Source organism: Meles meles, chromosome 3 (genome assembly GCF_922984935.1).
Source record: "Meles meles chromosome 3, mMelMel3.1 paternal haplotype, whole genome shotgun sequence".
NCBI classification, from domain to species: Eukaryota; Metazoa; Chordata; class Mammalia; order Carnivora; family Mustelidae; genus Meles; species Meles meles.
Window position 1 is genome coordinate 81,779,427 of NC_060068.1, and position 13,974 is coordinate 81,793,400.

At 36.5% G+C, this 13,974-nt stretch overlaps 1 protein-coding gene and 1 pseudogene across 6 annotated transcripts in view; both read right to left on the reverse strand.

Moving 5' to 3' along the window:
• Window positions 1-4,751: 4,751 nt before the first annotated feature.
• LOC123938194 lies at window positions 4,752-7,234 on the reverse strand (annotated as a pseudogene).
• Window positions 7,235-7,420: 186 nt separating this feature from the next.
• POLK (DNA polymerase kappa) overlaps window positions 7,421-13,974 on the reverse strand; it is a 72,184-nt gene continuing 65,630 nt past the window's right edge. For all 6 annotated transcript variants that reach the window (XM_045999332.1, XM_045999333.1, XM_045999331.1 and 3 more), the window contains 4 exons: window positions 11,588-11,759; window positions 8,979-9,911; window positions 8,144-8,186; window positions 7,421-7,961 (listed from right to left, as the gene is read on the reverse strand). In XM_045999332.1, coding sequence (XP_045855288.1) covers window positions 7,877-7,961; window positions 8,144-8,186; window positions 8,979-9,911; window positions 11,588-11,759 — 1,233 coding nt within the window. In that variant the 3' untranslated portion in view covers window positions 7,421-7,876. The remainder of the gene's footprint in view (window positions 7,962-8,143; window positions 8,187-8,978; window positions 9,912-11,587; window positions 11,760-13,974) is intronic.

The window sequence follows — 13,974 nt, forward strand, 5'->3', positions numbered from 1 at the left end:
CACACTATGAGAACTTCAATATTAAATCATTTCTGAATGGGCTTCCAGAATTTTCTTTTGAATTAAGTAAAACTCTCAATTTTTTCTCTGAAGGTGTAAACCTTGGTATCTTTTTTTTTTTTTTTTTTTTAAAGATTTCGTTTGTTTCAGAGAGAGAGGACAGAGCATGAGTGCGGGAGGGGTGGAGGAAGAGGGAAACGATCTTAAGCAGGCTCCCCAATAAGCGTGAGACCCAAGTGGGGCTCGATCGCCCCTCCCTGAGATCATGACCTCATCCAAAACCAAAAGTCAGACGCTTAAAAGACAGACACCCAGGCTCCCCCTTGGTATTCCATTTTAAACCCAGCCATAACCTATTGGACTGCCCATCTTAGGTATTTTCTTCTTTGTGGTTTATGAAATAAAAAATTGACTAAATATAGGATCCTGGGCAACCACGTGCATAGCTAAAATTCTCATCATATTAAAGAAAAGCAGAATAGTGAAGGACAACCAGGATCTCTGGCCTGAATCCACCGCACCCAAGCACAGTGGGTTTGATGCCTTACAAAACAAAGTAAAATCATGGCACATCTCACACCTGTGGATGGTTTCAGAGGTCAAATAGGAAGTTTAGCACGTTCTAGGAGTGAAAAAAAAACTAAGTCCTTATAAAACAGAGCTAGATTTGATCCCAGAACTGGCCCACCCTTTACACACACACACACACACACACACACACACACACACACACACACACACACACACACACCCCAAGAATATTAGGAGAGCGTTGCCTATAAAAACACACAAGAGGGGCGCCTGGGTGGCTCAGTGGATTAAGCCGCTGCCTTCGGCTCAGGTCATGATCTCAGGGTCCTGGGATCGAGTCCCTGCCGAGCAGAGAGCCTGCTTCCTCCTCTCTCTCTGCCTGCCTCTGCCTACTTGTGATCTCTCTCTCTGTGAAATAAATAAAATCTTTAAAAAACACACACACCCACACACACAAGATGGTTTAAAGAGAAATAAACTAATGAAAGCTGAGAAATATGTTGGATGAGATTAAGCAACTGCTGAGGACTTGACAAAAGGAAAGAAAAGAAGTGGACATTTTCAAGAGGTCCTACAAATGTAGACAGAATTCAGTTATAGACAAGGGTTTGGCATAGGTTGTGTGTGTACACACAAATATATGTATATCTATGTACACACACACATATATGTATTTTTATGTATATAAATGTATTCTAAGTTTGAAATCATAATAAACTTGAGACTGGCATTAGAAGTAAAGGGTTAACACTATTTGCCTCTGAATTTTCTTCTGTCTCTGAGCAATAATGAGGAAATAAGACTGTCATTAACAAAAAAGAAGAAAAGACTCATAAATTACTTCACATTTGTAAGAACAGTTCATTATGGTTTGCTTAATAAATGAAATTACATTTCCAATACTCACTATAATAACATGCGAGTTTTTCTTAAACAACTGTTAATCCAACTGTTTTGGTTTGTATTACAAAATGAAAAGTGATTATCCTTTAATTATACAACAAAAGGACAGTTTTTGCTCTGGGAAATAAACACCATTGCTCTATGAAGTTCACTAAAATCTTATCAGCACCAGGTATGTTCAAATTTAGCACTACTTTTCAAAATGGAATATTACTTTAAAAAAATCAGCACTAGGCACCAAGGACAGTATTCAAAATGGAATATTTCCTCAAAAAACATGTTTTTAGCCTTAGGTTAAATAGTACATTTTGGAGCCATCTCCCAAATACTCCCAAGCCACCCCAAAAGGCCATAGTAATAAAATATTTATAACGTAAGTCATTATCCAATAAAAGGAAAGAAATGCAATTCCTTCCTTCTGAAAGGCCCATCCTTTAGGGCCCAGTTTGAGTGCAGCCACACTAAATTCAGCCACCACTTTTTCTTCCCAGAGAAAGTAAGATAGTAGTAGATACCACTCTTTGGTTACATATGATTTATTCATTCATAGGTCATTAAATAATAGTAACACTAAGTGCCAGACCGTATACTTCACACCTAGAATTCAGAGATCTAGTGGGACAAGACTGCAGCAAAGCCATAGCAAAGAATGTCTCATTGTCCTCATAGAGGAAAAATAGGAGCACAAAGGAGTGACTGACCAGTTTTTCCAGAGGGCAGGAACACTCTCCTGAAGGTGGCCCCTGGGGTTAAGTTGGGTATGGAGGGAGCGAGAGCAAAGTTGTGCATGGTGGGAGAGAGAGTGTATGACCAGGAAGTACATTCTGGACAGAGGGAGCAACCAAGCACCATACCAGAGGGAAGCAATAGCTTGGTCTATTCAGGAAACTCTAAGCTATGCAGTGTGACTTGATTGGCCTTGAATGCCAAGCCTGTGTTTTTCATGTAACATGATATACGGACGCTAACTTGTATTGGTTTGCAAGAGCAGATTGTTAAATTTTCAGGAATTTTGTGTACTGGCTTTTTATTAGGATTTTGGTCACATACGTACAGTTTAAAGAATAGTTTATGGTAAACCTTTATGCAGTGAACCAACCACCCAAGAAATAGAGCCCTGTCAGCATCCCAGCAGCTCTATGTACCATTCCCCAATCACATTTCTCTACCTCCCCACAGAGGAAATCATTATTCCCTCAGGACAAAAACATACTTGCTTTTCTTAATAATCTTATTTCATATGGATAAATCCTTAGAACAATAGTTTTAACTGTTTTGAACTTTATATAAATGTATTCGTGCTGGTGGCATGCTATGACTTGCCATCTATGATTTACTTTACTCCAGATTGTTTGTGATATATATCTACTTTCTTCTAAGATTTTATTGATTTGAGAGAGACAGTGTAAGAGCGCGGATGAATGGGGGGAGGGACAGAGGGAGCAGGACAACCAGACTCCCTGCTGAGCAGGAAGCCCTGTGTAGGGCTTAATCCCAGGACCCTCAGATCATGACCTGAGCCCAAGTCAAATGCTTAACCTACAGAGCCACCCGATAGATATTCCTCTACTTTCTGATTAGCTATTTCCTCCATTTTTTACCACTGTGAAGAATTCCATTGCTTGAATATACATGAATATACAACAGTAGAATTAATATTTATTTTCCATTTTTTGCTATTACAGTGCTGCTAGGAGCATTCTTGTACCTACTTCCTAAGGAATGTGTTCAGTAGTTTTCCCAAGACATTGTATCAGGGCTGTAGAAGGAAAAAAAACTATATTTTGAGATGAGTTTTTTTTTAATTTATTATTTTTTTATAAGCATATAATGTATTTTTATCCCCAGGGGTACAGGTCTGTGAATCGCCAAGTTTACACACTTCACAGCACTCACCATAGCACATACCCTCCCCAATGTCCATAACCCCACTCTCCCTCTCCCACCCCCCCCACCCCCGCAACCCTCAGTTTGTTTTGTGAGATTAAGAGTCACTTATGGTTTGTCTCCCTCCCAATTTGAGATGAGTTTTTTAAAAGGACCATTTACAAAGGTGTAGGGAAACACAAAAGATGATGCAGCACCCCAAAACTAATAAAAGCAAGGCTTTGTTGACATCCCTAGGCTGAAAGGGTGAGGGAAGGAAAAGATTATCAGAACCTGAAGAGAGGGGGGCACCTGGCTGGCTCAGTTGGAAGAGTATGCGACTCTTGATCTCAGGGTCATGAGTTGGAGCCCAACACTGGGTGTAGAGATCACTTAAAAAAAAATAAAGCTTTAAACACACACACACACACACACACACACACACAAAACCTGGAGAGGAGAGAACACAGTATGAAAAACTTGTGACCTTGGGTCAAGGGACCTAACCAACTCTAGATGATCATATAATATGGTGCATGTGGGAATAAATACCCAACTTCATTTTCTTTTCTCCCTGAAATCTGTAGTGGTTCCCCCATTGCCATGGCCCCTTACTGCATGGATAGAAAGCAGGGTCAAGGGTCAAGAGTAAATCTGGAGAGCAAATGGAGTTTATTTAGGAGTGCAATTGCTGGGTTGTTAAATGTACACATCTTCAAATTTATTGAAGAAAAGCAAACTGTTTTCCAAAGTGACTGTCTTCAAAGTAGAGTTCACACTGCTCCACATAATCACCAAAATTTAATAACATGGGATCTTTTCATATTTGTGAATCTGGTAGGGATGTAATGATACCTCTTTGTGGTTTTATTTTTCATTTCCCTATTACTACAATGGCTGAGACTGTGTTCACATTTCCTGGCCATTTGGATTTCTTTTTATGTAAAATGATATTTAAAGTCATTTGCGTGATTTCTACTAGTTATTAGTCTTTTTCTTTTTTAATACATAGGAGTCATTTATATCTTCAGGATTACATATTCTGGATCAAGTTTTTGGCCAGTTACATGTGTCACAAATATGTTCTCCCAGGTGGTTACCTGTATTTTGACCCTCTAAGTAGGTAAGATCATAGGTGTTTGACCTTCGAAGTTTTGCTTTATTTCCTAAAAATACTGCAAAGCAAAATTATAACAAAAAGTAAATGAGTTAGGTATATTAGCTAAAATAGATAGAAAAGAATGTGGAGAGAATTCTGGGCAAAGAGAATAAAAGAAAGAATCAGAGGTGGGAAAAGAGTAGAAAAATAAGAAAACCATTGTTTTTTTTTTTTAAAGATTTTATTTATTTGACAGACAGAGATCACAAGTAGACAGAGAGACAGAGAGAGAGAGAGGAGGAAGCAGGCTCCCTGCTGAGTGGAAAGCCCAATGTGGGGCTTGATCCCAGGACCCTGGGATCATGACCTGAGGTAAAGGCAGAGGCTTTAAGCCAGTGAGCCACCCAGGCGCCCCAAGAAAACCATTATTATTGGCTAAAAGATCAATTAAACACTTGCAATTTTATTTTAAATTATTATTAAATATTACTAAATGATAACATTAAATTAAATGAATCATCTACATGAAAATAATTTCATATTTACTCTAAAGTTGAAAACACAATAAAAATAAACCCAAGGCAAGATAGGAACAACTGAATATAATACAGTTAACTTTACAATACATTAAATCAGCACTTTACTGAACTTAATTTATACAGAATTTAGTTACATAAATCACACAATCAAGACCCACAGCTCTACAACCGTGAATTCGCCACAGTATATGATAATAAGGCCTGAGATTGGCATGCTAATAAATATTAAACCTAATTTTAAACAATCTAGTTATTTCAAGTCAAGTCACCACTTTAGTCAAAGGCTATGTAAGATCCTAATTTAACCTATTTCTAAAATATTATATCTTCATAAATTTGATAGTTATAAAATATGAAAAATAGGAAAAGAGAAAATAAAAATATAAGAAACAAAAAATTTAGTTCCTTAAAGAAGTAATGGAAAATGATTCCATTTTCATGTTTCCATTAAATAATTATTTTTTGAAAAAAAATTGTATGAATAGCACAAAAGTATTTGGATTAACTACTTAAGCTAATAAGTGTTAAGCTGTTTTCTCTCACAAATATTAATAAAAATGTGATAGAAATATAGCTTAGATAAATGAGATGTTTTAATACACATTAATCTTTTGTACTGAACACTTTTCTCTAAAGGATTATAATAAAAATAAAGTGAGTATACAATTTATCCTTTTTTATAGATCTTTTAAAGCATAAACATAACTTTCAAAGAATGAAATACCACCATTTTAAAGTCCTACAAAAAAACTTAATTACCTTGAATCTTAGACTAAGTATTTTTTAAAGTGAACCATGTGCTTATTCATAAGATAAAGGAATTCTAAGCAAAAAAAAAAAAAAATCAAATGGATAATCCATTTTAAACAATTCTTTTAACACAAAATAATACTGTGATACCATTTTTCTGAAGGTAACAAAATCTTCATCCTTGCTCTGCCAAGCTAATATTCTTCATAGAACTTCTGATAATTTTTTAAAAGATTTTATTTATTTGAGAGAGAGAAAGAGAGGTGAGAAAGAGAGCTCTCGAGAGTGTATGACTAGGGGGAGGGAGGGGCAGAAGGAGAAGACTCCCAGCTGAGCAAGGAGCCTGACTACCACTTGGGGCTTGATCCCAGGACCCCAGGATCATAACCTGGGCCAAAGGCAGACCCTTACCTGCTTAACTGACTGAGCTACCCAGGTGCCCCACACAGGATTTCTTTTCAAGAAGTTCATGATTCACCCATAATACCTCAATTCTTATGACACCTCCCTTCAGAGAATGAGGGCAACAAGGAGGAGACAGGTCCTTGCCGCGAGAGCTATTTATCAGAGTCCACTTTCAATGAGTTAGTCCCTGGAAGATGGGTTCAGTGCTTGGAGACAGGGCCACTGGCTGGCTTAGCAACTTGTCCATTATGTTGATTTTAGCATCATGCTTCTCACTGTCCTCATACAGAGTCCAGAACAAGTCATGCTGTAGCTTGTAGGCACCAAGAAAGTCATGTGGACAACCTGTCCCCTATTCCTTTGGAGAAATAATAGAAAAATACTGCTGACCACTCTCCCATTTATAAGGTAGTAAACGTTGCCAGGTTTTAGTGCTTTGTTGTTGTTTTTTTTCCTTCACTATATTACAAGCTACATGATGCAAGTCAGCGTCTTTGTGAGTATCTTCCATACCTTCCTGACTGGTTATTTTATTTTATTTTAAAAAATATTTTGTTTGTTTATTTGACAGAGAGAGAGATCACAAGTAGGCAGAGAGGAAGGCAGAGAGAGAGGGGGAAGCAGGCTCCCCACCAAGCAGAGAGCCCGATGTGGGGCTCAATTCCAGGACCCTGAGATCATGACCTAAGCGGAAGGCAGAGGCTTAACCCACTGAGCCACCCAGGCGCCCCTGGCTGGTTCTTTTAAGTGTTGGATTTGCTCAGCTATGACCATCAGTTTGTTAGTGGCATTTGCTTGGATGAATTCATTAGCCTTCTGCACCTGCTCTGTGAGTACCATATGGTCTAAGGGGTTCCTGGCCCAAGGGGTGTGGTAGGTGCTTACCAGGGCCAGGCCATCGGGGGTTGAGGTGTGCTCCACCAAGGCTCCTCCCTGACCTGTCGCCAGTTGAACTCTGGTGGGGACCTCCTCCATCTGCCTCTGCTTTGCAGCATTCTTCATGAAAACATCTGAAACCTCCCCTACCATTCTCTCCAATAAATTTTAATATGAATGCTCATGAAGTACCTGAAGACACTACAATTTAAAATACGAATATACAAAATTGTAGCCGTTACTAAAACAAATAGAGTAGTCCAGTAACAACAAAGTGGTTAAGTGCTGAAAAGTTCTTTTTTTTTTTTTTTTAAGTTTTATCTTACTTATTTTAGAGAGAGAGAGAGCATGGGCAGGAGGAGGGACGGAGGGAGAGTGAGAAAATTCTCAAGCAGACTCCCTACTGAGCGTGGAGCCCCACACAAGGCTCGATCTCAGAACCCTGAGATCATAACATGAGCCAAAATCATGAGTCAGGTGCTTAACCTTAACTGACTAAGCCACCCAGGTGCCCCAGTGCTGAAAAATTCTTATGCTAAACTAGGTTTGTGTGGACTTCTGAAAGCCCTTATAAATATGCTTTTATATTCACTATAAAACATAAGGAAAAAAATCATTTTTTTATTCCATCCTAATTTCTCATTTTAAAATTAGCTCTTAACAGGGCTGATTTCTGATTGATGTATAATAGAAGTGAAATTCTCATGGTTATCCAAAAGATGTTTACAAAAGTTAATTAGCACATATTCCAAATTCATATAAAAGAAATGTCATATGGGGAGGAATTATTGCACTTGCCTTTCACTACATGAATCTGTAAACTTAATGAAGAAGAAGAGATCCATTGATTATAAAATTAAAAGTTTCTTATTAAGAATAAAATGTTCAATGATAAAATGTTCAATGTTCATTTAAAAAATACATCAAGAGTGTGTCTGGGATTGTTTGGTTTTGTTTTCTTTGATGCTGAGTACTTTGTCATCAATCCTGGCCTGGAATAGAAAAAAATACACAGTTAAAATGCTGGAAGATATCTGAAAAATGTTTTGTGAATCCTTGATTTTTTTAAAATTTTACTTGATCTATAAGAGCAAATTTTAACATCTCCTAAAAATTAAACCTCAAAATATAACAATTTTATAGCCAGCTCTGTTAAAACTCAAATTAGCCATACCTTTTTGGTTTTGTTCCAGTCTTCTGCACTCTGCCTGAGTTATCTTTAGTGAAAGAAAAGTCAAGAAATGCCATAATGAACAACATGAAATTAAAAAGCTGTATAAAAATCTAAAAAGTTAAAGCTGATTGATTAGAGATAATAAAAAACTTTGTTAATACTACATAGTTCATATTTAGACACACCCAAAACTAACTTTATTGCATAATTTCTTTATAATTTACTTACTTTATGGTATTATACTTAATTTTATTTTTGCAGTTGGGCTAGAGTCAGACTACCAAAAAACAACTTAAAGAGGCTTTCTGGCTGGGTGATTATAGTTAATTTACCCCCGTGCCTCAGCAAAATTTCTCTGAAGGAATTTCTTTCTTTTTTTTTAAACTGAAGTATAGTTCACACACGATGTTATATTAGTTTCAAGTGCACAACATAGTATTTGAACAAGTTTATATGTTACGCTGTGCTCACCACAAATGGAGCTACTCTCTGTCACCACCGAGCACTATTACAATACCATTGACTATATTCCCTAAGCGTTACCTTTTTATCCCTGTGAGTTATTCATTCCAAGGGAATTTTGCCTTTGATTAGATTACTCGGCTCCCCTAAACGCCTGAGTTCATTCTGTGCTATAGCCCAGAACAGTTTTGCCAAAATTTAAAATCTAATGGCTTCAGTTAATTCTAACCTATGCTAAGGTAACTGACATGTCCCTAAATGGCGGCATACACAGTCTATCCCTTTAACAGTATGCATTTTGATTTAACAACAATCTTAATTTTAATAAAACGTTCCTAGAAAATCGAGTTCTTTAAAATGACTGCAAACTCACCAATACTTTGGGTGCTTTCTCTGGGTTGGTTAGCTACATTAACTTTTTCCTTTCTCAGTTCTTGGATAATGCCTTTATTTAAACATACGTCCACATGCACATTGAACAGGGTAAGATCTGAAGTCTTTTGCTCTAGGTTACAAACAGGACAAACTAGAGGTTGGTCTGTTATCCCTTCATGTAAATAAGGCTGGGAGGATTCTTGCTGACGTAATGACCCAGTATCTTCCAATGAAACAGTAGAGGAAGAATTGTGACACCGTGCGTCAATATTAAATGATTTGCTTGAAAGACTAGCACATTCCTCTTTGCTGTGCTTTTCACTTAAGCCATCTATACTTTTTGCTTTCCGTGGGTTATCTTCAGTCTCTACTAGCTCTACACAATCTACTGAATTGATTTCTGAATCCTTCTTCCCATGGGGTGAGAAAGAAGGATGTACATTTTCTTTCTTGTTAACTTCTGTAGAGGAAGCATGTGAACATGAGAACACACTGGAGTTTTCACTGATCAAATGTCCATCAAGACATGCATCTATATGTTTATTAAAGGCTTCCAGACTGATGCTTCTTTGCTCCCTAAAGCAAATTGGACAGGTAAATATCTGAGAGTTATTTGAATTCTCCGATGTTTCTAAATTCTCATTCATCTTCTTTAAAACTTGAACTGAATGTGATGTCTGAAAAATTGGTTTACCCACAGCTTCACATTTAAACGTGTCTTGATGGCTCCATTTCCTTTCTGATCGCTTTTTATCAAAGAAACTCTTCTTATGAGACATTTCTAGAGGTTTTAGAAACCGACCTTTGTCAGTTTTCTCTAGCATATACCCAGTGGCTGACAGAGTTGGGTTTCCAGCCTGTAAGAAGCCAATAATGCTCCTTTGTTGGTGCTTCTTATCTTCTTCACTGGGAAAACCAGACAACCGTACACCTAAATTAAACCAACCACAATTACTTTCTTAACAAAGCCAATTCATTCATAATGCATAACAGTATTTTGCATAATATTGTTGTGACATATATACAAAAGGATGTTTAGAGAAAAATAATAAGCAATATGGCATATTTTCTGAATTAAAGTATACTTTTTTCAAAATGGGTACTTCGCATGCAGTTTACCTTCCTTTATAAAACTGGATATCATAAATAGTATCTGTTGGAGTTGGCATGGTTAGATAATAATTATATAACTAATATTTGACAGAAGATACCATTAAATACCAACTAACTGATTGGAGTCAACGTCACAGACTCTAGCTCTTTTTTCCCAATAGCCTTGCTTTTTAGAGCACTTTTAGGTTCACATTGAAAGTGAGCAGAAAGGTCAGAGTTCTACATATCCTCTGCCCACACCATGCACAGCCTCTTCCAATCAACATCCTGCAGCAGAGTGATATGGTTGTTACAACTGATGAACCTATGCTGATATAACATTAACACTCAAAGTCCATAGATTACGTTAGGGTTTATTCTTGGTGTTGTACATCCTATGGATTTTGACATGTTTAATGATATGTATCCATCATTGTAGCATCATACAGAAGAGTTTTTACTGTTGTAAAAATTCTTTGTGCTAATTCTATTCATCCCTTCCCTAACCCCTACCCTTGACATCCACTGATTTTTTCACTGTCTCAACAGTTTTGTCTTTTCCAGGATGTCATATAGTTCAAATCACACAGTATTTAACCTTTTCACATTGGCTTCTTTCACTTAATAAAATACATTTAAGGTTCGTCCATGTCTTTTCATGGCTTGATAGCTCATTTCTTTTACGCACTGAATGATATTCCACTGTCTGTCCCAGTTTCCAATCATTACTACTGAAGGACATTTTGGTTGTTTCCAAATTTTGGCAATTACGAATTAAGTTGTTATAAACATAGGCTCTTTAGCTCTTTCAATCAACATACTTTATTCAATCAATTTCAAGTGTATGCTATGTTTCATATATGAAAGTACAGCTAATGATCCACTCTTAGCAGTAAAGTTGGCATCTGGAGTGCTTATCCATGAGCATCCTCTCACGCAATTCACTTTAGAAACTTGTTTTGTTAATTTGTTTGTTCACCATGCAGTGGCTGCAGATTTGGTTTTATATTGTCACAATCCCTTATCTGCAATTCTGAAATCTAAAGAGCTCTAAAAATTGTAACCAACAAATGGTAATTAATGACCGAATTGACGTGAGACTATTTAGAGTCTTTCTAACCTATTGTGAATATTTTCTTGTTTTGCTACAAAAATATTAATGTGTTTATCATGAGGTAGTGCCTCAGATATCAAAGGAGTACTACATAATGTATTCAATATGTACTGTATTTGTTTCCTAAAATCTGAAAGGTTTTAAATTTTGAAACATACCTAGCCCCAAGGATTTCAGTAAGTAGGAAGGAAAAGATGAACTGTAATTGGTTCTTACAGGAATTAAATTAATGAGCATGGTTTTCACTTACATCAGGTTCCAAGAACTAAGAAAAATGGCAGCATAGGTACAAACTCCTAAACAGGTTTAAGAAAAAAATGAAGGAGAGAGAGAGCCTATCTCATAAGTTGATTTCTTTGGATAAATCTAGCAGATTTAAGAAAAAACAAGAAAAGGCATACCCATAAGTCTTAATCTCAAAGGATGTGGAAAATCGGCATCAATTTCTGTTCTTAGCAATTCTTTAGCAATAGCAAATATTTCTTCTGCAGTACAAACAACAGATGAAACTGTGGATGCACGAGTTTTTACTTCAAAATTTACATTCTTCAGTTTAATGGTAACAGTTCTACCCTACAACCAACAGAATACATTGTTATATACAGTTTTCTAACTTCTAGAAAAAAGTTATTTTGTACGTTAGAAAAAATTCAAAAACATCTCTTACATACACATAATATAGAAGTATAATCAATTATTTATGAAACATGGTAATAAAATCTGTCAAAAAGAACAAATGAAATATATAAGTAACCTAAAAATCCCATTTTAGCCAATAATTATTACTTCCTACCCAAATGAATTCTTATAAAAGAACTTTTTATATAAAAAGCAACATTAACTGATCATTTTTCTTTTTACTAAATCTCTTTTAAAAAGAAAGGAAAAAAAGCTTCTTAAAGGGGTCTCTATTGAAAGGGTCTTATAGACAGCTCACAGTTATTGTGTACCTACTATATGCCAGACACTATGCTAACCCATTTACATGTAAGAACTCTCTTTACTGTTATTTTTTAATGGGTACAGAATTTCAGTTTGAAATCATGAAAAAGTTCTGGAGATTGATAGTGGTGATGGTTGTACCATATGAATGAACTTAATGCCACAGAAATGTGGGCGCCTGGGTGGCTCAGTGGGTTAAGCCACTGCCTTCAGCTCAGGTCATGATCTCAGGATCCTGGGATCGAGTCCCACATCGGGCTCTCTGCTTAGCGGAGAGCCTGCTTCCCTTCCTCTCTCTCTGCCTGCCTCTCTTGTGATCTCTCTCTGTCAAATAAATAAATAAAATCTTAAAAAAAAAAAGTTAAAATGGTAAATTCTATGTTACCTATATTTTACTACCTCCCAGAAGTTCTAAGAGTGGGCTGACTGACTCACTTCCAAAGAATAGAGTATGGAAAGGGAAAAATAGTAACTTCACAGAGGAGAAGCCTAGCAAACACTCACTTAATCAGGTGACAAAGGTTACTACCCCTGGTGATACCTTGTGGCCATCCTATACCTTGAAAGGATGTAATGAAGACATTTCACCTCTGGTATTCTTTCTAAAAATCCAAAACCCTGGTCTAATCGTAAGAAAAACATCAGCCAAGCCTAGATGGAAAGACACCCTGCAGGATACCTGGCCAATACTCCTTAAGACATGAAGGTCAAGAACAACAAGGAAATACTGAGAAACTGTTACAGATTAGAGGAGACAAGATGACTAAATGCAGTGTGGTTCCCTGGACTGAATCCTGGAACAGAAAGAGGACATTAATGGAAAAACAGGTAAAATCCAAATAATGTCTGGAGTTTTGTTAATAGCTATGAGCTAATTTTTGTTTCTTAGCTTGACAAAAGTACTATGACAATATGGCTAAAATAACATAAGATGTTAATAGTGTAGGAAACTGGGTATATCAGAACTCTCTATATTATTTATACTACTTTTCTGTATATATGAAATGATTCTAAAATTACAGGTTTATTAAAAAAATTTTAAATCAACTCTCTTTATACTTAAGGTAGGACAGAGAAGGATTATAAGAAATATATAGGGGAGGGCAGTAGAAAAAAAAACTAATAACCCATTCTAATAACTTTGTTGTTTTCTGTTTGTTTTTTTTTTTTTAAGATTTTATTTATTGATTTGACAGAGAGAGATCACAAGTAGGCAGAGAGACAGAGAGAGGAGGAAGCAGGTCCTCCACCGAGCAGAGAACCCGGTGTGGTACTCGATCCCAGGACCCTAGGATCACGACCTGAGCTGAAGGGCAGAGGCTTAACCCATTGAGCCACCCAGGCGCCCTGTTTTTTATTTTTTGGGGATAACCTTTGAATACCTTTGTATTATACTTTGTAATAACTCCACCTCTGGTTTCAGAGTTTGGAAGATTACTACATATGGATTGTTGTGAGTAAAGATTATAAAATAGAAATTTAAAACCTTCCACGTTTTGTTTGCAATGTGTTAAACAACCTAGAACAAGGGCTTTGAAACAAATTGTTATTCTAGAAAATCACTGTCTACCTGAGAAAAACAGTAAAGGAGGGTTGGAAAGATATTTATACAAAGTAAATATAGTTCCAGAGAAATCCTTACCTTTGCTTTATTCTCTAACGTCAATATAACTTCTGATTTTGAACTTACTTAAATGTACTCCAAATTCTGGAATTATACTGGAGCCAGCCCACTGTTGTAAGTTGCTTCTTCATCTAATCATCTTATTATAAGCCTCAATTACGGGTCAGAATCAAATTTGTCTCTATTGGGGATGGGAATAATCCTTTCTAATGCGTCTCAATT